The sequence below is a fragment of the Corvus kubaryi genome, unplaced genomic scaffold (assembly GCF_017639235.1).
Source record: "Corvus kubaryi isolate FWS band 111438036 unplaced genomic scaffold, C.kubaryi_AGA036_p1.0 74, whole genome shotgun sequence".
Lineage (NCBI taxonomy): Eukaryota > Metazoa > Chordata > Aves > Passeriformes > Corvidae > Corvus > Corvus kubaryi.
In genome coordinates, this window is record NW_024582061.1 from 13,448,783 (window position 1) to 13,472,438 (window position 23,656).

General features: G+C 42.5%; 2 protein-coding genes across 3 annotated transcripts in view; one reads left to right on the forward strand and one right to left on the reverse strand.

Annotated features, from left to right (window-relative positions):
• The first annotated feature begins 314 nt into the window (after nt 1-314).
• On the forward strand, nt 315-10,067 carry FBXO7 (F-box protein 7). The gene is made up of 9 exons (XM_042050905.1): nt 315-567; nt 1,869-2,172; nt 3,126-3,353; nt 4,697-4,838; nt 5,310-5,393; nt 7,029-7,121; nt 8,096-8,272; nt 8,945-8,982; nt 9,336-10,067. The coding sequence occupies exons 1-9, from the start codon at nt 446-448 to the stop codon at nt 9,738-9,740; spliced, it is 1,593 nt and encodes a 530-aa protein (XP_041906839.1). The 5' UTR covers nt 315-445; the 3' UTR covers nt 9,741-10,067.
• A 177-nt stretch (nt 10,068-10,244) lies between these two features.
• SYN3 (synapsin III) overlaps nt 10,245-23,656 on the reverse strand; it is a 189,228-nt gene continuing 175,816 nt past the window's right edge. For both annotated transcript variants that reach the window (XM_042050906.1, XM_042050907.1), the window contains 4 exons: nt 22,881-23,015; nt 17,864-17,948; nt 16,090-16,387; nt 10,245-15,693 (listed from right to left, as the gene is read on the reverse strand). In XM_042050906.1, the coding sequence (XP_041906840.1) occupies nt 15,561-15,693; nt 16,090-16,387; nt 17,864-17,948; nt 22,881-23,015 (651 nt within the window). In that variant the 3' untranslated portion in view covers nt 10,245-15,560. The remainder of the gene's footprint in view (nt 15,694-16,089; nt 16,388-17,863; nt 17,949-22,880; nt 23,016-23,656) is intronic.

The following is a 23,656-nucleotide window of genomic DNA, read 5'->3' on the forward strand; positions in this document are numbered from 1 at the left end:
CCTCGCCACGCGGGGCTGGGCAGCCCGGGCACAGGAATAACACCCGCCAGTAGCTTATCCATCGCAAGGGAAGCAGCTGAGGAGGAACGGAGCAGTTATGAGGCGCAGGAGCCGCAAGGCAATCACACCGGCAGCAATGGCGGCTCCCGCACCGCCTGTGGGGGCGCGCGGGGGCGGCCCCTCCCGCGCACAACCGAGCGCCCAATCATCGATCGCGGCCGGGCGGGGCCGCCACCGCCGCGCAGGCCACAACGCGGGACGCCGAGACAGCGATCGGGGGCGTGCCGCGAGCCCCGGAGGCGGGGCCGCGACAACCAAAACAACGGCCCGGCCCGGCAGCCCTTGCGCCCGCGCCCCGCCGCCACCTTTCCCGGCGCCGCTGCCCGGCGGGGCCCGCTCGGGGCGCGAAGTGGGGGCGGAGACGCCACCCCGTCCCGCTGCCGCCATGAAGCTCCGCGTTCGGCTGCAGAAGCGAACGGCAGCCCTGGAGGTGCAGGGGGCGGAGCCAACGCTGGGGGAGCTGCGCGCGCAGCTGCGCCTGGCCCTGCTGCCCGCCTGGGGGTACAGGTAGCGAGCGGAGCGAACCATCGTGAGGGGGTGCCGGGGGGGGGGAGGTGATGCCGGCCGTGCGCGGGCCGGGTCGGCGGGGCCGTACCACGCGGTGCGGGGGGAGGGATCTGCCCCCCGGCCCCGCGGGCGCGGTGCTGCCCCCTGCGGGCGGGGCGGCGCTGCTGCGGCGCGTGGCGGGGATCGCTCGCGGAGCGCCTGCCCCGCCGCGGGACCAGCGCTGCTTCCCGGCTGGGCGCTGCGGAACGGGAAGGCAAAACTTCGGGCGTGCTCCGCTGTGAAATGCTCGGCCAGAGCTGACTGAGATTTCTGCGCGGTACTTATGTTACAGAATGCTGTAGGGTCTCAGTTTTGCACTTCTCTCCGGCTTCCTGGAGAATCTCGGTTTCGGTTTCATAAACGTTTTATCTGTGGGCAACTCACGGCATCCTCCGTAGGAGAGTAAAGCCTGCAGAATCGCTTTAAGAACCGCCTGTAAAAGGGGAGCGTTTTCTGATGGTGGCTGAAGGGTTTGTATCACAAACCTTTAATTAGGTCCGACGTGCTGGTGTTTCACTGGTGATTCACACAGCAGTGTGGGCAGGAGGAATCTGAAGTTACTGCTTGTCTTGCTGCAGTGGGTGTATTTTATAGCTGATACTGGGTAGCTGCTTCCCTGCTAACCAGTTTCATTTCTGGGTTTTTTTTTTTTGGCCTGAAGCATCTTATTTTATTACCCTCATTTGCAGCTAGCGTTCTATAGGACAGCTGCTGATCTTTGAAATTAATGTTTAGCTCGATGGGAAAGCAAGGTGGTTGAGCCTTCAACACTATTTATTTTTAAATAATCTGAGGCAGTAGTTATTTAGAGCTCGTTTTCCTAGCTGTGATATCTTCTATTTTGAAGGGCACTTGTTTGCTTTCTTTCATAACTGTTTTATGAGCAATTTCTGTAAATGAAGTTTTATTTACCAAGCAGCTACAGCAACTTAAAATGTACTTGGCAAGAAATGTGGGGAAATAATTTCATACAATCTTTTTTCTATCTCTATCTATTTCACTATTTCTTTAACATGTAGGTAATTAGTAATGGATTAAGCTGCATGGCACAATACTCTTGTAATATACAGTATGCATTTCTAACTGTAGAATTATAGAGCCATTAAGGTTGGAAAGGAGCTCCAAAATCATCAAATCCATCTTCGACCAATCACTACCAGATCAACTAAACCAAAGTACCAGTTGCCATGTCCAGTGGGTGGCTATCCAGGGTCAGCCAACCATGTTTCCTTACGTTTTTGTTTTTTTTAATTATTTTGCAGTTCTGATACCACATTTTCAATAACATTGAACAGAAAAGATGCTCTCACAGAGGATCAGAAGACCTTAGCTTCGTACGGGATTGTTTCTGGTGATTTGATTTGCTTACTACTAGAAGAGCCAGATGGACAACCCAGCCTACCTCCTCCTCCACCTCCTTCTGCTCCTCCACCACTTCAGAATGGTCATGAGCCGTCCACCTTGACCCCCAACAGAAGTCAGGCCAACAGTCCAAAAGGAGAAGGGCAGAATGAGCAGTCTAACAATGAGAAGGCTCAGGTGGAAGTTCAAGAGAGTGATGAGAGGGTAAGTACACGAGAATTTTCCTGTACAGCACAGGGCAAAAAAGAAGGTATCCTGTTGTGTCAGTTGCTGTACTACATAGGAGATAATCTCTTCAGAATATTTGGCTCCTTATATTTGCCTGATATATATTCAGTTATTTGAATGGACATTCATCTCTATTCATTGTATTTTACTGTGGCACAGAAGCTAATTCAGAGAGCTCAAAGTGTTTCAGGAGTAAATGTTTTTGCTGGAACATACACTTAAGGAAGTAAGGATTACATTTCTTACCTGCCTCAGTGCTATTTTCTTGAGGAAACTGATTCTAGATAGGAGCAGATGCAACAGGCACTGTCGGAAGATAGGCTCTTTTTCTTACCCCCTTTCCTGACCCTTCCCTTAGGTAAATCTGTTTACAGGTTTCATTCTACTTCTTTTAAATAAAGTGTCTGTGTAGTTTTGTCAGTTACTAATAACAGGCTATGATTTTGGTAGAATAAAGGAAGCTACAGTGAAGCCACAGCCCTCCTCAAGTGGCAGCAGGTGTACTCCATTGATTGATTTCTCCCCACCCCTGCTTTTTAGGCCTGTTGTGTTTGTTGGCAGCCCAAGTTACCATTTTGGTTACTTGCCATGCATATTGGCTAAGTTCAAATAAATGGTGATAGTACAGTGATTAAATTATTCCTGTGTATGTTGCAAAAATTCAGATGAAGGTTTAATATATTATGATCACTTTGTCTTTAGTTAGTATATGCAATAAAATAACACTCTTTCATGAAGGGTTTGCATTATAAAGATTAAAAAATACAAAGGCTACATGTATAGTTCCAGTCTCCATCTGGAATGCTAGAATATGGAGGTATAGTGAATCTGTACAACTTGTATGGGAAATCAGGCTGGAATAAACAGATGTTTAATGATGATGTATATAGAGGTGTAATTTCTGACATATGTTTTGCTTTCCCCTGAAGGCAGGATCCAGCCTAGAATTTCCTTCTGGATTAGTCCCAGAAGATGCTGACCTGGAAGAAGGTACAGGTTCCTATCCCTCTGAACCCATGCTGTGCAGTGAAGCTGCTGATGGTGAAATACCCCATTCCTTAGAGATGCTCTACCTTTCTGCTGACTGTACCAGTGCCACTGATGCCTTGATCGTTCTGGTTCATCTTCTCATGATGGAAACAGGCTATGTACCTCAGGTAGGTAGGTGCACCACCAAACAGCAATTTCTGGGTCAGTGTGGGGAAGCTGTGGAATATACAAGATGCATCTGAGGATCTGCTTCTGCCTTTGTATATATCAGTTGGCTGCAGGGGCTGCTGAAGGATCAGCTTCTCTAATTTCCCTGACCAGAAAGTCTTCAGGCTAAAGATAGAGCAGCTTCTAGGTGTGGAAGAAGAGGCCTGTACCTGTGTTTGTTTTGGTCCTCAGCTTCACAGAGACCCAGCTGAACCTCCTGCTCCTGCCTTACACTATTGAGCATGTGCTGATGTGCTTAGATTGTAGCACTTCCGCAAAGTACTGCCTTAAGAGTCAGCGTTGTCTCAGTGCTATCCTGTCAAGTGGTGCTTAATGAGGCCTAGGTCTGCCAAAGCACTGCCTCTACTTCCATATTCAGCTAAGTGTCATGTTTGTCTTTGGTTCTACTAATCTATAGAGGTATCATACTCGAGCACCTATGGCAGTATGTCTGTACGAAGTATGGATTCACTTTTTCCCTTTGCATTTGCATTTTATGTTTACTAATATGTGGCTGAATGTGCAGAAAAAGACTTGGTCTTGGGCAGGTGTTTAGATTCTCGTATTTTTTCTTGCAGTGAGGCTTACTAAGCACATGTGGGTGTCAGGTTGACCAATACCAATTTAATAAATGTGCTAAGTTCATTGCATCCCCCTAATTTGAAATACTGTGTAAAGAATACATTTGCCACTGGGGATGAAGTTTGGTTATGTCAGTGAGCAGGCTTGGAGGTAGGAAGGATGATTGCCCTGCAGATTTAAGAGAAAAGAAAGAATCTACTTTCACTTGTGGTTACATTGTATCTGTATCAGTACCTCTGAAATTCCATCTGAGCCTCTTCATGCTGAAATTGAAAGCCAACCTGTTAGTTGACTCAGATTTTCTAATTAACTTCAAACTATGATTCTAAAGCCCTGTCAAATACTGTAAGTTCACAGAAAAGGTACAATAACTTTTTTTTTTTTTTTTTTTTGTGCAGCAAGTTAGTTATGTGGAATTGTCAGAATGTTGGAATGGATGGATATGTCTCAAAGAAATAGGTGTGAGTGCTCACTGAACGTCCTTTCCTATCAGGACGAAAAATTTACTGAACTTCACTTAGATTTGTTGTTAGTTTTGGGGAAAATAGTGTAAAATCAGACATATTCGTAATCACTGTCATAATGTGCATTAGGACTGACCTAAGAGTTGAATTGCAAACATCATTCTGCCATTTCCTAACTTCTAATCCTTTTCTCACCCCTCAGCATTGGCACATTGCAGAAGTATGACAGTGTGTTTGTTACCCCTTTGCATTTGTAGGGGATAGAAGCCAAGGCAGTCTCTATGCCAGAGAAATGGAGAGGGAATGGTATTTATAAGCTACAGTACACACATCCCCTTTGTGGAGAAGGTTCTGCTGGTTTGACTTGTGTGCCTCTGGGAGAGCTTATTGCTATTAATGGTAAGTCAGTAATGTCTTTATCCTGGATGCACATTCCTAAGTATCACCATTGTTTAGGAAGAGAAAACTTAAGTGTCCTTTGTGTGCTCTGCTTTGAACTACACCTTTATTACTTGGGTTGCTGAGGTGCAGGAGTTGCCACTTCCTGATGCTGAATACTCTTGGCATTTCTAGTCTCTGTGTTAACTGTTTATTTCCCAGTTGTTGTAACAGATTAATCCTTAGGAGATTCACCTGGCCTTTTCATTGCAATATTGTAGAAATATGTTTGTTGTCTAATTTCACAGGAGCTTTGGTACACATTGCCAGACATGAAGGAAGTAGATTTGCATCAGCTACAATGTTTTGGCTTCTTTTATGTTATTTGCAAGACTTACAATTTCAGACTGTGTATTACTTCAGTAATGAAGTGGTCTTTGTTGTCTCACTGGATTTTAAATTCTGAAATGTCTTTCTTTCTTATATTTGTAGCAACATTAAAAATCAATGAAGAGATTAAAAGTGTTAAGAGAATCCAGCTATTGCCATCATCCTTTGTTTGCTTTCAGGACCCAGGTATGTCTGAGCTATGATACTCATAGTAGTAAATTGAAAAGTAAAGAAGTGACACAGTGGGTAAGAATATGCTTTAGTAGAGCACCAGATAGGTACAGAATAACAAAAAAGAATAAAAATGTGGTTACCATTTGGGTTAGTCGTAACCTTGTGGTAAGAGGAATTCGGAGTGTAGCCATTTACTCATACTTTGTTATTAGCACAAATTGTATTTCTTGGATTAACAAGGTAAGGAAAGAACCTCTCAAAGCTCAGTTTAGCCTTCGGCCCATATGCCTGTTATTTATGAGGTCTTAAGCACATGTGTGTGTGGGAGACAGAGGAGTAGAAACTCCTGCAATTAAAGGAGGCTTTGATTTACAACCCTGGAAGAGACTAGGTCTGGCTTAATTGACAGAGATTTGTGGACTTTAAGCAAAAGGATTACAAACTTGTGTTCCTATCATTATAAGTAAAATTGTACACTGGGTGTTTTGGTGAAGGGTTTTAAAATATAATAGTGTGATTTTATATAGTTTAAGAATGTAGATGGTATAAGAGAGACAACTGTGTGTACGTGACATGAGAAGTTATTGGTCAAGACATAGCTGCATTGCAGTGAGAAGTGCCACAGGTGATAGGTCATTAATCTAAAAGTGTCATTTTAAGTATCTATTGGATTAGAAAGTTATAAATTACGATGTAACCCTAAATCTTGTCACTAGTCACCATTACTCAGAGGTGTTGTAAAATCTCACTCCTCGACTGATGCGTTTGTTATTTTAAACAATAAATTCGTGTAGTTGCATAGTCCTATCCCTTAAAGTTATTTTCCTCCGACATGTGAAAGTGCGGGAGACGGACATGTGTGAATCTCTGGGACATCAGTGCTGGGTGATATCCCCTTTCTGCCTGGCAGCTCAGGACTTCAGAAGTTGATGGTACCTCCACTCTTGTTATGGCACCATAGTTGTTAAATTCTTTTTGTCAGGAAACATGTGCTGACCACATAGGTTTCTCCAGAGTGGCAGGATTAGAGGGAAGACTAAAGTGAGGGAGGAGAGAAGGGCAGATTGATGTAGATCCTTGTGAGCACAGACCTGACCACCCTTACATTCTCAGAAGGATATGAGCTGCTTTATTGGCAGTCCAGGCTGACTCAGTTTCCTATGTTCTGTGTAGTCACTGATGTACAAGTCTAATTGAAAGGCTGTAGAAGAGCTGAGTGCTGAAATGTGTCCAATACACCAGTAAAGTCTCCCGGCTCCTCTTTCTTCAGGGAACAGAAAAGAAAAATACTTCTGTCAGAGAAATGAAGCTTGCAGGCTTTTAGAACATAGGTTTATGTAGGGCAGGAGCTTTGAAATATGACAAAGGAAGCTCTGACACCTTCAGAGTCAGTTTCTTTGCAGAGAACTCAGGTCTCTCCCTTAATTGTGCTTTTTAAGGCCAAAGGGAAAGCTTAACCTGACCATGGAACTGGCCTCTAGTTTGTCAATGATTGACTTGTTGCAGGATAGTTACTCTAGCAGCAGAGCTGCTCCCATCAAGACCACAGGCAGATTGAAGTTGTGCTAATAAGAAAACTGTAATTCTTATGTAATTTTTGCATTATAATCTCTTGAATTTAAGCTTTTTCTCTCCCTTCTTTGATAGAGAAGGTTGCAGGTGTTTACAAAGATCTTCAGAAATTATCCCGTCTCTTTAAAGACCAGCTGGTTTACTCTCTCCTGGCTGCTGCCCGACAAGGTGAGAGAAAATATTTACAATTAGAGATGGTACTTAATTTTTGAGGATGGAAGGAAGGGGGTCTATCTAAAGGCTTGAAGGAAAAGTGTTAGAAACAGCTGTTCAGTGATAGGCATATAAAGAGTAAACACAAAGTAATATATACATGGTAAAGAAATTTAGCATTAAAATATTATCTTTGTAACTCAAAAATATTAATCTTTGTAACTCAGAAAATGTTAATATAATTATGGTTTTAATTTTGATTGCTTTAGTCTCACTTCAGAGATGGAAATGGAGTGGCTGTTTTCCATGCATAACGATGAGGAAATCCTACTACAGTAATTTTGTAGCAATAGTTCTTGAGTTTTGATCTATTTCTTTGTCAAAACAGAAAAATTTATTTAGCATCATATTTGGAAGTCTGACCTCAGGAGTGGTCTTATTAGGAACTGGTCATTGAGGGCTTGGAGAGGATGGTGGGAAGTAACCCAGTGTTTGTAAAGCAGTAGGAAGCCAAGCTTTGTCTGCATAGTTACTGCCATAAAAGGTCTCAGCTCTGTATTCTGAATTCAGTGGAATTCCCTCTAGACTTCAGTGCATGAAGGTTTTATGCGAGTCATGTGCCTTGTATTTCTGGTTTTTTGCAAGCTCATGAAGTTGGGCAGGTCTTTTTTTTTCTTTACTTATTCCTTAGCTCTGTAGCCTATAAGCACACTTTGGTGTGTGGAATGTTTCTTAGGTGTAGTGCTCAGTATAAAGTGTCATTTGCCCTATTTTGTGCACCTTACAAGTGTAGTTAGAGTTGTAAGAGATCTGTTTTGCAATATCACAGTAGTTGCTCAGAAAAGTGATGTAACTCAGGCATCAAAGGGAGAGGATGTAAGGGAAAGATTATGTTCTTTTTTCTTTTAGGGTCTTTAGAGATAGAACCACTACCTCAGTGGTGTTGAGTTTACTCTATTTTTTCTGAACTTACTTTCTTCTTTCTCTAGCTTTGAACTTACCAGATGTGTTTGGGTTAGTGGTCCTTCCTCTTGAGCTCAAGCTTCGGATTTTCAGACTTCTGGATGTCCGTTCCCTCATCTCTCTCTCTGCTGTTTGCCGTGATCTCTACACAGCTTCCAATGACCAGCTTCTCTGGAGGTTTATGTATCTGCGGGATTTCCGAGGTAATGTCGAGACACCTCTTTTTCTGGTTACATTCCCCTGTTAGCAGAGGGATTAGGTCTGACAGGTTTTGATAAGAGGCTCCTCAGGCAACCAATAATGATGTTTAAACACTGTGAGTAAATGCAGTTGTTTGTGATACTAACCAGTACAGCTGGTCAGGTGTGATTCAGCAGGATGCACAGTTTTCTGCCAAGGAAAATTGTTGGCAATCTTCTGAGCCACTACTGCTGCTCCATGTGGTTCTTCCCATTATGTGGTGCAGGCTTTCCTTGTTTTCATCTGTTTCCTTTGCTACCTTGGTGTATTGGCTACTGCATATTTTAGGAAGTGGAGGGAAGATACATTCCTGCTTCAATTTCTCACAAGAGAGTGAAGAAACAGAGGTAATCATGAGAAGTGCGGTCAGAAGGCAAAGGCAGGGACAATGTTTCTGGGATTTCTCTGTTTAATAACATTTGGAGATGATGCTTTACTTTGAATGGGTGTGCAAGTAGATTACCTATTGAATGGACCTGGAGCTTTATATTTTTTAAGATGCATTATCTTTATGAAAAGACATATTGACCCAAAGTGGTTTTTTGTATCTTGGTTATTCTTTGAGTTCTGACAAACTGCAGGTATCTGTGGCACAAGATCTGTTGCTTTTTGTAATTTTTTGCTTCTCTTTGTAGATCCTATTGCAAGGCCTCGTGACACAGACTGGAAAGAAGTAGGTGGCTTTTTTATAGAATTTCTCTGAGATCAATCTTAGTTTGAGAATTAAGTATAGACTTTGGGAGACAGTAACTTTGAGTTAAAGTTTAGCTTCAAAGTGTGGTTTTCTGTGTGTGCATGTTGGTCAGACCAGGTTAAAGGAGCATCAACAAGTTACATGGTGCATGCTCAAATTGTGTGTTAAGAGATCTTCCAAAGATGCTGTGCCTGGTCTTTGGTGGGCAGGGGAATTGCTGCTCTGGGTTTTCAGACTGGTGAGGAGTGCTTTTTTGAAAAGTGCTGTAAAACTGAATGCAGGTGCTGAAGCTGGAACACTTAGCTTCAAAATGCCTTTTTTTCTGTCTGCAGCTATACAAGAAAAAGTTGAAACAGAAGAAGGAGGCCCTGAGATGGAGGCACATGATGCTTCTGCCCCCTATACCTCATCCAATCCCCTTTCATCCCAACCCATTCTATCCTAATCCCTTTCCACCCAACCCATTCCCATCAAATCCAATCTATCCCCCAATGATCATTGGGGGAGAATATGATGAGAGACCAACGCTTCCATATGTTGGAGACCCAATTAACTCACTCATTCCTGGCCAGGGAGAAGCACCAGGTCAGTTTCCTCCATTCAGACCACATTTTGACCCAATTGGCTCCCTGCCTGGAGCAAACCCCACGCTTCCAGGACGAGTTGGTCCCAGTGACAGGTTTTCACCTCGACCCAGCCGGGGCCGCCCCATGGACATTCGCCGTGCATTCATTTGATCGCTGCTTTTTCCTGCAGGGAGTTTTGTAGTTGCTGAGCTTGCTTTCTAACTGATTGCAAATCCCAGGCACTAACATCTGCCTTCAGATTGTCTCAAGAACATGTGTGCATGGTAATGTCCCAACTACAGAGGCTGGGTTTGTTTTGTGCTCTGGTAGTGCTGTACCACCTGGCACTTAAGGTCTGTTCCTCACAGAGCTACGACTTAGAGCAGTTTGTTCTGCTTCCCCCCCTCCTTGCCCTTAATCGTCTGTGAAGTGCTACTTAGAGACCAGGATACTGGCCAAATCCTTACTGCATCAGATAAAGAGCACTTTAAATACTAACTCTCTACTTGTCTGTCTTATTTGAAGAGTTTTACTAAATTGCCAGGATGAAAGGTTTTGTTTAAAATCTACCCAACTCAGTAATAGTCTTTATTAACAAAAAAGTTACCGTGTACCACATAGAACAGGATACTGCCACTTACGGTAGATGTGTGTTCATGGAAAGTTTTAAAGGAGTTGTTTCCTTTTTCCTTTATTAGGTAAAAAGCGTTTTTGTATTGTTACTTAATGCACAAAGAACACAGCAAAGGGATTTTCTTTATAATGGAAATATTAGAACACAAGTAAATTCATTTTACAAACAACTGAGTAAAGTCATGCTACGGTGCAACTCAGAAGTCTAAGCAGAAGCAGAGCAATTTTACAAAGAATCAGCAGCAAAACTTTTGACTTTCTCCTTGACTTTACAAATAAGGATCTGTAGTACATGACTGCATTTACTCTGTTTGAACTAAAAGTGGTGTGAAAATGCATCTTTTCTCCCTCTCTGACTTACTTAAAGAATTAAATAGGCTGACCTGGTTGCAGTGGAAATGGGATTACAACAACATGAGAAGCAGAATGAATTCTGACTTCAGTAAATTCTGTTTAATTCCATTACTTAAGTATCAGATTATATCTTGCCAAAAGGAAATGTGTTGTAGCATGTTACGAGCACCTTTCAAGTGTTGTCTTATTAACTATTGAGCAGCTAACAAGACCACTGTTAAAGTCTCCTCATGAGACCTGCAGGCTGATGCTGGAGCTCAGTTAAAGGAAGACTGGAATGACTAAACTTTGCTAGAACTTTTAATTTCTTATGTATTTTTTAAGATGATTGATCTAATTGTTTCTATAAATGTAAATGGTACTGATGACTGTTGTGACAACTGATATTATTTTCTAAAACTTTTTTGAAATTCCACCTGGAAATGGAATGACATTTCCTGTTAAATACAAGCTATTTAATCAGTAAAACTTATGTGCTTTTTCAGGTGATATTTCAGTGGTTCATCTTGTTTTGTATAAAATCAGCTGACTTCAGTAAGGTCAGGAAGTTTTGCCAGTGGAAGTAAAATATAATACTTTATTTTGCTGTCAAAAGTTGTATTGCTTCTTTCTTCCCTTTTCTACTTCACAGCAATAGTTTTCCTTCACTACCAAGATTAGCCTTAACTTTTAACATTTGCCTTCAGTGGTTGAATTGCTTTGTTCCAAAAGAATTTTCACAAGTGAAATGTATAGTCAGACCTCTTAGAGTTTACAGCAATTCTTTATATTCCACTGATTGTAAAAAAGGGAAATCTACACTGCACTTGTCTTGCATAATTTTGTCCTTGTGATTAGTGCTTCAGCAATGCATAATGTTCAGATAAGATTATAGAGCTTTAACTGATAAAATAATTCATGAAATATCCTTTTCCTTTTTTCCCCAAGCTATTTCTGGGAACAGTGATCACGTAATGCATGTGAGAAGTTAATTTTGTGGTGGCAGTGGTACTCACATTGCCAATGCCTCCATGACAGTCACGTGGTTTGCCCTGCTGGCAAGCTGTGTGCTGCTCTGGAATTGGTCCCTTTTTGCCGTGAAGACAATCACAAAGTGACCTGAAGATATTTCTTCCTTTTTTGTTGTCCTTCACATTGTAGTAAAGGTATTGTGAGCCAAAGATTAAGGAACCTGACTTAGCTGGAACTGTAAAGTTCCTTAAAGAGGAGTTCCTGTTATTCATAAAACAGGGTATAAAGTGAGTATCTCAGGACCAACAGTATAAAATTAGAAGACAAAACATAGGAAATACTTGAAAACTAGCTGCTTGCTTTGTTTATTTGCCTAAGTCAAGTGTATTTGTCATTGCTGTTGCAAACTGCAAGAGAGAAAACACAAAAGATGAAATGCCTGAAGATGAGCATTCCTTACCTGTGCTGTTCATCAGTATGCAGCACTGTAAAGATTGCTACTAAGTCACTTGGAAATAAGGAACTATTATCCTTGGCTTTTCTGTGTATTGTTTTATCTTATTCATGAAACTTTAAGCTAACCAGATGAAGCAACTGAGCCGTACACAAGGTGTGGGGTCTCGCGTACCTGCTTGTGACTAGTGGAAGATGGTAAAATACCACTGCATTTACAAGTAGGACTGCTGTTCTTTTGGACCTTAGCTTGCCTGGGAAGGTGTGTTCCATTCCTCTTGAAATACCACACCTAGCTATGACAAGAAAGTCAAGGTGTTCTCAGTTTGTAGCTAAATAGCGAAATGTAAACTAATTTTCCAGGTGGTGGATACAATTGGGTGTCGTAGCTGTGTCCGAGCTACTGAATGGGGTGAATCCAAACACACAAACCTACTCATGTTTCCTGGCTTCCATGCAAAGAAAATTAAAGCAAATAGGACAAAAGAAGCTCTGACCAGGTGCTTAGTTTTCACATCTGTGTGAGAAAGATCCCAAGGTGTGCTGTGGGACATGTGTGCCCTGTGATTTAAATGTAGCTTCTCTCTACCAATTTTTCTGTTGTTTTCTTACTGCCCCTGCTGTTATATTTAGGTACCTAAATGCCTCTTGGGTATACCTTAGCTTCCCATTCAAAAGGAAAATACCCCTTGTATTCCCTCTTTTGTTTAGAGTGTAGGGGTTTTGGAGTAGAAAGCCAGCATCAAAGGCGGTAACTTGAATATGGGCTGATGCATTTGTGAATCTTGTGCTAGCCACAACATCTAGTATGTGAGCATCGTAGCTGTAGACTTGAAGTGTACTGTTGGGACAGTTACAGGACACAACATCGATTTTCATCATTCTAACTTTGGAAATCAATTCTGCGTTTTAAAGCACTTCTGTGAATAGAACTGAAGGTGCTTTTTCAGGAACTAGGACTAAATAAATTAATCTGAGAGTGCCTGTTGTTTGTACTTGATGCTGCAACTTAAAGCCAGGAGGAGGGGAGATGCAATGCTGTTTGCTTGTCCCTTGAAAGATGACAGCTGGGAGCTATAGGCAGATGAAGAGATTGAGTCACTGCTGGGTATCAAAGCTGACAGTGCTCTCCTGTTCCTGTGGTCTGTCAGAGGACAGCCCTGCTGTGTTCAAATGCAGCTTCAGCAAATGACCCAGCTGTTACACTTCCAGTGATGGACTGCTGTTGATTTATGGGGTCATGTCGTACTAGTCACCATTCCTTTTTTGTATATGTTGTGTTGGTAAGGGAGTTGTAGAGTTTCAGGGGATAAAGCAATTGAGGATTCTTGCAGTAAACTTTCATTTCTGTCTCTGCATCTCTGGTGACCATTTAGTAGGGGAGGGCATAAACCATGCTGAGGGAAGTGTTACAGAAGGAAATCCTCTCCTGCCAGGGTTGTATTACCTCTTCTCCATATATGTGAAGCATGTTAATCTGCTATTCTTGCCAGTGGGACAGTGCTTGCTCAAGGCCATTTCTCACTCTTTTATTGCTCCTGGAGACTGCAAAAGAGCAGGGACTGTGGTTTTTTTTCTCAGATGATATATATTTATGATGCTACATTGTAAACTGCATGTCAAACCCTGAAGGACAGCACAGAACTGAGGAGAAAAAAAAAAACCCAACAAACCCGAAACAGAAGACAAACCATCAGAGAGTAAGGTGGTTCTGTAATACTGAACTTGAGGTATAAATCATTGATCCAGATGAGTCTCTTGAGGACTTCCAATCTGGAAAAGCTATGCTGTTACTTGCCATTATATGTGCAAAGGCCTGCTCAGGGGTAGGTCATACAAGGTCCAGATGACTTCATTGGATTTAGATGTTCATTACAGGTACTATGCAGGAAGGATTTCCTAGTTTGGCTTTATTCCCACCAGTGAATCATGAGATCCAAGATGGCAAATGCAGCTGTTGCTTTTGCTGCTTTGGGGATCTCCTTGTTTAAGTGGCAGCAAAGATCTGGGCCATTGGCTCAAATATTTTTTTAACTTACTGACCTCCCTGGGCATTCCTAAGTATCATCACGGTGACGTTGCCAAGGGAAGCACAAAGTCAAGTCTGGCCTCAAAGCTGTATGTTGAGGTGGGATGAGGACTGGAACCTGCATTAAATGTGTTACAAACAGACCTCCCAGGGGTAGGCTCTCAGCTGGTATAAATAGCTATAAATACGTGGATTTATCCAGGGTGAGTTTTTTCAATCATGGACGTAGTTTGTGTGGGTTTTGTCGTGTCCCAGTTCCAGTATATGTACACAGACACAGCTTCGTTCAGTGCTGCAGGCTTAGAGGAAAAGCACACCAGCAAAATCCATCTCTGTCTTCTCTGGAAGGATAATTCTTGGGAGTGGTCAGGGAGAACTAATACTGATTGTTACCTGCTTGGGACAATCCCAAAGGTGCCCTCCTGTGGCTTGGTGTCTCTGGATGCACCCAGGTCATCGTACTTGTAAAGCATAATTTTCCAATTCTGTTTCAGGTTTGTCACCTTGCATTCATTTTGCATTCACCCCAGCAAAGTCAGTGGGAATTCAAGGCAGGAGACAGGATTTCACTCCTGTCCATTCAGTATTATGGAACACTCAGCACACAGCTATGTGCACTTCATCAGCTCTGCTATTAATTAAGCATGTTCCTGAGGGACATACACAGCCAGATGTGACCAAGTCACCAAAGCACTTGGAGTTTAGCTGGGTTTTGTCTGGAATTCGTGTGAACTGTGAATGTGAACTCGTGTTTTCAGAGGCAGGGGAAGAAGTTTTTTGTGTGGAAGACCCACTTCTTAGGTTATTTTTGAACTGAGGCTACTGGGTTAGAACATGACATTTTTCTCTTAGTACTTGGGAATCACACACAGGGGACATAAATGCAAGGCGTGAAACAGAGATGTTTTATCTGCTATGAGCAGAGTGATCTGGAACAAACTAGCAGTCCATCTGGCTGACCTGCTCGTGTGATCTTTGGTGCTTACTGATGCCTGGTACCATATTTATCGTGAACATTGTTTTTCTCTGAAAAGTGACTTTTTATGAAGTTGGTACCATGAAATTCCACACTTCACTGGATTTCCATGCTCAGGCATGCTCACTTTGTTGGTCAATGGATACTTATTCTTGACTCTGCCTTTGCACATGTGTTTCTGAAAGAAGCCTTATTTTTTTTTAGCTTAACCTTAACAATAATTCAGTAATTGGAAGTTAACAATTGTATTGACTATATACAAATCAAAATAAAACCCAGTTTGCACTGTCATAACTGTTTTGACTCCACAGGGGTTAACAAGAGTAAAATTTGCTTTACAACTCAGTCATTTGAACAGATGTGATTCTGATTATGCACAAAACCCAGTGAAATAGTGACACTTTTATACAGTCACTTCTCAGACGGTTATTCGAATATTTTTTTTGTATTAAAACAACTATAGTTTTCTAAATTCCCTTTACCCAGGTGTTAGTTGTAAATCGCTGGGTTCACTGAGTATATTCCAGGATGACATCAGGTATGACATAATGTAGAGTGAGGGCTGACAAAAGCACAGATCCAGCTGCAGGGACTGTTAATCAGAAAACAGGCTAGCAAATGATTTCCTCAGGTTGCGGATGGTCTCAGCTTTTGCTTCATCTTCAGTGGCATTTCCTCGCTGAGATGACTCAGATATGCTGAAGCTGTTTGTCAGGGACTGCGATTTGCTGAAAGGGAAAACAGTTCAGACTCAGCAGGAGAAGATGGGAATTGAAAGCTGGTTACTCATGCTTTGTGTTTCATCACACAAATTCAAGGATAAAAGGAAAGGTTGGTATGGAAAATCTCCTTGTGCTAAGACATCCAGGAATGGGGGAGGTGGGACAGAATGGGGCATGGGCAAGTGGCTTAGTCCAAATTGGTGTGTGTTACTGAAAACATCTGCCTAGAAGTATGCAGTTGCCATTTGGTGAGGCTGTTGTGGGAAACCCGTAAGTAATTTCCCTGCCAATACAGAAGACGGCCTCGAAACATCTGATATGTTCTTCATGTCAGCTCAGGGTGCTTTTTGGACAGCCTTTTTCTAATACCTACAGATCCTAGCAGTTTGTCAGAGCACTTACTTCAGGTGTGGGTGTGGGGTGGTTTGCTGCTTGGACATTTCTGTGGGGCTCGGCTGGCTGGGAGCCCGGCCTTGGGCAGGAGGCCTGGGCTGCTGTGGAGGGAACGCGCCTGCCTTGGAGGCCTGGACTGGAGAGGACCCAGCTGCTGATCGGACTTGCTGTGGAGATCCAGGTGACCTTTGCTGCTGAGGGGAAGTGGACTGGGGACTCTGGGGCTGCTGTCCTTGAGGAGAGAGCCGCTGCTGCGGGGGCGCGTTTGTTCGTGGAGGCTGAGATGCTTGTGGCTGGCGTGGTCCGCCTGAAAGGGACATGTGAGATAAATGTGAGGAAGTGCATGTGGTGGGCAACAAGCACAGAACATCTCTACAGAAGGACAGGTTTTACTAAGAGGAGAGACTCTTCAGAGTAACTTCATGGAGAAGAATAAGGCAAACCCTCTTTTACAGGCCTAAAATTGGTGTCATGCCCTCCTCTCTAGAGCTGTCCATTTCTCTACCTTCTTCAGCACTGAAGAAGTCCCTCCACTCTCCCCAAAGGGAATCACTTCAACCTGCCTTACCCTTCATGTATCTGGTATTTCTTATCCTTGGTGAGTGCTTCCTGCTTGGGGAAGGAAGAGTCACTGGAGAACCAGCTCTGTGGGAAATGTAAGCTGACCCTGCTGGTTTAGTAAGGGACCCCACCGGTCCCTTCACGGGCCCAGCAGTTTGATGTGAGGCACTCCATCCTATCACTATCCATACCTCTGTTCCAGAACCATCACCAGGTGGCTTCAGCTGCTTTGGTAGCAGACTCTCAGAACTGAAGAGGATGTGGAAAACAATTGGATGTGACATGAGAAATTGCTGGACATGACAGATAATACTGTGAGAACCTGACAAAAGTTGCAGGTAGTGTTGTGAGGGCTGTCTGGATTTCACAGGTGGTCCGGGGAGTTATGTGAGAAAAAGCTTTACTGAGAATTGAACGGGAGTACTGGAGACAGATGGGGAGTAGTACCCTGCAAGGCCAACAGCTCATATCGATAGTATGGAATGCCAAGATTACATACATGTGTTTGGTATCAGAAATGCTAATTTTGGATGCAGCAAAACTGTGACCAATGAGAAAAAGATAATTAGAGGAGGGTGTTAATTTGGTAGAAGGTTGAAATGGAGAAAGGAAGGGAAGGTGGCAAAAATGAGGGTCTAATCAGTTATATGAATTGAATGTTTGGTGTGACCTGGCTACCCACCCACGGGGTAGCCCTATGCTTCAGTGTACATCAGGACAATAAGCCAAACCTGTTGTTCTGACCAAGCCATGTAAGTCAAACCTGCTTCTGCTGTCAGGGGGAGCTGGGTATGTGCTCTTGCTGACATGGGAACTCCTGGACAGATGGATCAAGGATCCTGGCATTGCAACACTGGTGTCTGTTCCGAGCCTGACAACACTAGCATCTTCCCATCACTTCTTAACACTTGTAGCCACCACAGCTTTGTGCAAACACAATATACTCTGAGCCCAGAATCCTGCTCCAGTGCCAGTTCAAGTGGCCTTGTTTGGCTGGGCCAAGTTGTACCAGGGGTATCAACTGGATCTATATCAAATTATCATCCCACTTTCTGAGCTGCTGTGGGATATGACAGTATCTGCTTTAATAGTACACTGAATTTGCTGCCTGCTTGTCAGTGAATTGGAAAATGAGCAAAACCTTTATCCTGATTCCTTTTATTTGGAAGGCAAACTGATAAGACTCAGAGTTATCACTGTCATGGGACTCAGAGAACTGTACCTTGTGGAGGAGGCCGTGGTTGTGACAGTTGTCCAAGCGGAGGTCCAGTCTGAGATTTCATTGACACAGGCTGAACTTGTGGAGGCTGGAGGAAAAAAAGCCAATCCAGTTAATACAGAGTCCCCAAAGAGAAGCCCTGAGGTAATACAGGAACTGTAGAGTCATGAAGTGTTCCTTAAATACACACTCACACACATGCAGCATCTGGCTGGTAAAATCTCATGGGACCGTAATGGAGAGGTGAGTAATAAAGAGCATAGAAGTTGTTTGCTCACAGGGAATAACAATGAAGTTACAGTTTAGAATGTTTTTTAGGCAATCAGGAATTACCAAATGTATCTGGCCTGAGGGGTTCTCTTAGTCCCATCTCCCATTTTGGACAGTTGCCAGCACCAGATGTTCCAAAGGAAGGAGGGATGAACCATGGAAATGTCTATGGAGTAATCATCTCTGTACCCTAAGGGGTCTCCTCTTGATTGCTAATAAGCAAGGGCCAGCTTCAGCCCTGAAACATGAAGCTTATTATCTGCTCCACAAAATCTTTGCAACAGTTCCAGATATTTTATTTAGATATTTACATCCAGACCCTTTGAGTCTTGCTCAGCTTTCAGCCTCACTGTCTTTCCCATTTCTTGTCTCCATTGCTTTGTTCTGAGTTTTGAGATTAGTTCTCACAACCTGCCCATGCTAGGCCATTCATTATTTTGTAAACCTTCATTGCCCTCTCTCTCATTCACCTCCTTTGTAAAGCCAATAGACTTTAGAATCCCTCCAGTCCCTGCATGGGAATATTTCCAAGCCCCTAATTGTTTTCATCACCAACTTCTCTTTCCCAGCTTTGTAATTCCTCCTGCAGATGCCAGAGATGGGTCTGCTTACATTTTTCCAGATGAAGCAATATCTGGGTTCTCTGTATACATTGCCAGTTCATTTTTCCTGCATCCTAATTTCCTGCTTTTCCCTTGTCAACACAACCATAGGCTGAGCAATGGTTTTCATTAGCCTGTATGTGACAAAGTATTTCTCAAGGGAATGGCTGGTGCCACTTGAAAGTTCTGCACATTGTTTATGCTGTCTCTCTACCCCCAGCTTAGCTTATCCTTCAGTCTTCCATATGGAGTCTCATTTGCTGTTGTGGTGACTGAACATACATAGCTCTGTCAGATGTTCTTCACTGCCATCCCTGGTCCTGACTAATGCAAATAATTTGGTGCCATCTGCTCTTTCTTCTCTCTTGCTGTTTAGTCTTTTTGACAGATATTTTAATAAACAGATTAAGCAACACAGAACTGCTGCGCAAAGGGCTGGTCCAAAATTAACAAAAGCCTGAGTAAACCTATTGCAAAATTGTTTATGAAAACAGGGGAAGCTGAAGACAGATAGGCTGGTACATGCTGGATTATTTACATGGAGAACATCATGATAAAAGGGTCTTCAAGGCTCCTGAAAGGTCAGGAGAATGAGCTAAGTGATTCTGGAAGTGGGAAGAAATGTTTCATAGTTGTAAACATTGAAATTAGTTTCAACTGACTAACAAAGATGTGATGAAGTTGCCCGTCCGTTTTTTGCACAATTTGTCTGGGACTTGCAAATGGACAGGAAGGAAAATCCGAGAATTTTCCATTCATGGCTTCTAGCCCTACATAGCTTGGGAACTAAACCTTGCCTTGGTGTTGATGGAAATATATTGTCTGAATGCTGTGAGACATCCTGACTAGACCAGCCAAAGAAAGGGAATTGGATCTCATATTCACCTCTACAGACTTTGCTTACAGTCAACCAAGGCATCTCAGAGATAAAGGCAAAACAGAGTTTTGAGGCTGAGAGATGAAGGGGTGAGGACCAGCCCAAGGTCTTCTGCCTTTGGAAGAGACACAGTGAAGGGAAAGTCTGGTGGTGGGTCAGAGAAGCGAGGGAAGAACCTCAGTGTAACCACGAAACTGGGTTTCACGTTGAAGGCATGAAAGCAAATTTGTCATTAACATCCTGTCCTGGGCTCAACCAACCCATTTATCAACACAGCCAGGCTCAGTAGCCTTGAAGCCTCTGCTAACTGTTTGCAAGAATTAAAATCTCATATCTATGTCTTTATCTGAGGTAAGCTTCTGCTACACAATAAAGCTTTACCCTTTAGCCCCTCCATGCTTTCTTTCATAGCTTGTCTGTTACCTTGCCTAAGGCTTTTTGACTAGCTACGTCATTTTGACTGATTGCCTGTTATCTACCACTTCATGAAAGAATTTCCAAAGAAATGAAAGGAAAAGAATCGAAAGGAAATTATTGGGGCATTTTTCTTTCCTTGCAAAAAAATAATATGGTAAATGCCCTTAGCTGTGGTTTCTGCTGATTTATTTAATCTTCTGTATTCTTCTTTAAATTATCATTTGAGATAATTCATAAAGTCTATGACTTACTTGGCTAAATTTTTCTACATTACTCTTACAGCTTTCAAACCACATATTTTGTATTTGTTGTACACCAATCCTCTGGAGCAGTGACTATTTCTAATGATTTTGCACAGGTTTTTTTGACAGCTTAGTCACTTCCCAAAATCAGTTCATTGGATGTAGCCATCTGGAGTTGGGAGCTTAATAATTTTTTTAAAATATCAGTCATCGCTGACTTAATGACTGTTTTTGTTCTTTTCTGTGTCATTCTGATCAGGGAGAAGTGTTACAAGGTAAAGCAGTTCCCCACTCTCAGCAATTACATTTTGTAGAGTCAAAACACTGTCCCTGTTGTCTTCTTTTCCTCCCTTAATTCTGGATGATCCATAGAACCCACCAATTGTTTGGTAGCTAGTTCCATTTTCTGATGAACTCAAAGAACTTGTTTCATTCTTTCCTCTATCTGCTCCTCAAAATTAATTTCTGTCCTTTTTACATTTCATTTTATTATTCGTATGATGCTACATAAAGGTCTTCTTAAATGTCAGATTTCCAAATTTGAAAGGTTTTTTTTTCACCCTGTTTGTCTTGAATGTCCTTTCTGTAATTTAACTCCAGAAGTTTATTTCTCACATTCTTGGTTCAGGAGCAGATCAGAAATGTATATATGCATTCTGGAAAACAGTGGTCTCTCAGATAACATCTATACAGTTTTACTGCTAGGGAGTTGATTAATTTTCTCACTGCTTGTGTCATACCCTTACTTTTTGATATCACATTTGTCCCTTGGACATCTAATGGTACACACTCACTTTCTGAATTTGTACTTGGATGTTTCTTAAGGCAAAGTCAAGATGTTTTTACCTCCCTCTGAATTGCTGTCCCACTGTGGTATTTGACTTGCTTCTTGATAGCTGAAGTCTCACATTGTTGTGACTTGTTACTTTTCCATCTCTGTCAATTCTGTGCACTCAGTTTCATAATTTCTCAGTTTTTCTCGGCCCAGAGACTAGTATAGAGAGGTCCAATAATACATACAGGTATTCTATTCATACCCATAGGATATCCAAGGATTTATATTTCTATGTTTTCAGTACTGCCGTCTTTGTATTCAGAATTGCTCTTTGTATTCCTTCTGTGGAAGTCTTCCCCTATAGCTCTAGTTCTGCATCTCACCAGCCTCATATTTAATTATTTCTCTCTGGACACTTCTAACTATTATAACATTATGTTAGTAATGTAGCATGTGCAATTTTTTTTATGTTTGTGGAACCAAGCTCTCTCTCTCTGTATAGTAAAACTCTAGTTAACGTGTTTGTGGGTTTAGTTTTCTTGATTATATATACAGGTATTTCTAGGTTGTATTCCCAATGCAGAATCTTTTTCTTATTTGACTCTTCTATTTGACATAGTATCCCTTCAAGATTTGTTTTATTCTTGCTTTGGCCCTAATTTAGGTCAGCTGTAATCCAGTCCAATCCTGTACCAGTGTATTGCAGACATGGAAAACAGACACATCTATTCATGTTCTCAGTTTCTGCTGGCTTGCCCTTTGCTCTTAGTTCATGCAATATATCTTGGCTATTTTAGATGGTAGTTCTTGATTCCACTTTGTAAATGCTATCTCTTCTGTATCACTTTCCCTGCCTCAAAGCATTTTCAGTGTCTATTAAAAGTTTTACTCCTTAACTCTAGCTAAAACTTGGAGTACCCAAATACACTTCTCCGAATACCCTTCATGCTGGGACCTGGTTTAGCAGGAGTGGATTGTCATATGACAAAGGCAGAGCACCATAAAGTGCCTTCTCCCATTTTTTTGTCTCAAGTGGAAATGAAAATTGTACCAGTGTGTTGCAATCAGTTTTGTTCCTCAACCTTTTTACTCTCTTGTATCTTCTGTTGTACAGATTTGTTGTCCTCAAATCTTCACACTTGGCTCCCTGTTAGATACTGAAAGAGGTGTAGCAAGTACACCTGGATACTCAGGTTTTGTTCTGGGGTGTTTAATTTACACAGAACTGCCCCGGGAAATGTGGCAGTACGATTAGATGCATTTGATACTCAAAATGGATGTACACAAGAAGAACTAAGGAGTCAGTTTAAATCCAAAATACATGAGTTCAGCCTTAGTAAAGCCTCCCCCTGATGAAGGCGGCAAAGGACATCTCTGAAGAAGAAATGGCCGTAAGGAATGGAACAAGTCTTGCTGGAGATTCCCACTTTCTGTTCTCAAAAGGAGAACAGAGAGGTAAAAACTGGAATGAAACCTATCCTGAGGGATGTTGTTAGACAGAAATGAAGTTGGGCATTAGAAGAACCTCTAAAAATGCCTGTCTTCAATGTGAATTTAGAAAATCAGAATGTCTAGATGCATGGACATGCTACTGGTGTGATGTCACATTTATCTGGAAGGAGAGTAAGGGAAAGAGATGGGTTCCTTAGGGGTGCCCACTTCAAGGAGTCTGTGAGAGTCTCCTTTGGAAGAGCAGGAATCAGTCTGTCTGTCCACACTCCCATATGGGGCTGTTCAACTCTCTGGGATGTCTGACTGCGTGACAGACTCAGCGAGGAGAGTGAAAGAAAGAAGTTCAGGGAAATAACTTGGTCACAAGGTCTCTATTCACTCATACCCAAGGCCTCAGCGGTGACGGTGTAGATCCAGCAGAGATGACAAGCTGAGTCATTTTGGAAACAACCAGATCAGCTATAAGCTGTCTGTCCTCTTCTATGTGCTCCCCAATCAGGGGCATCGAGCTGTCCATCACCTGCCACAGGAGAAAAAACAACAGTTAGTAAGGTGGCTTCCTGCTGCCTGTTTCAACTCACCTCTTATATTAACCTGTTTTGTGTCTCCACATCCTTGCCAACATCTGGAGTCACCACTCTCCTCATGCTGAAAAATGCTTGACTTTTCCAGGCTTGGGATTTCGCTTAGGATTTTTTGGAAAGAGCACGTACTTCCCCCAACTCTCCATCTTCCTTCCCTTCACAGCTTGGGAGCCAAGCCAAGGCTTATGGTGGCTGGAGGTTTCTAAATCAACTAAATACAAACTTTCTCCTTCACATGTCCTGAGGAGATGCCTCTGATGGATAAGGACTCTCTGGCATTGTCCCACAGTATTTCGGGGTGACATTGCAATTGAAAGGGCCCCAGGAGAAGAGAAACAACATGTACTGAATCCTGAGGAGATGAGAGCAATGAGAGCTGGAGGAAACCAGGAGACATTTGGGATTAATGAACACAAAGCACTGCACCCTGAGAGCGAAAATAAACACCACAGATGTGTAATGAATAGGATGTCACCAAACCAGCACCAAGTGCAGGAAAATAAACTTATTCTCTGCTTGTCTTCTTGATAATGCTGTGATACAACTGCTTCCCAAGCAAGTTCTACAACTCTGCTGG

Bases quoted from the DNA above. Each gene is read 5' to 3' on its own strand.
- FBXO7 (XM_042050905.1), top strand. From the start codon at position 446: ATGAAGCTCCGCGTTCGGCTGCAGAAGCGAACGGCAGCCCTGGAGGTG. The intron at 4,839-5,309 runs GTAAGTCAGTAA...TTATATTTGTAG, and splicing joins AGAGCTTATTGCTATTAATG to CAACATTAAAAATCAATGAA. The intron at 7,122-8,095 runs GTGAGAGAAAAT...TTCTTTCTCTAG, and splicing joins CCTGGCTGCTGCCCGACAAG to CTTTGAACTTACCAGATGTG.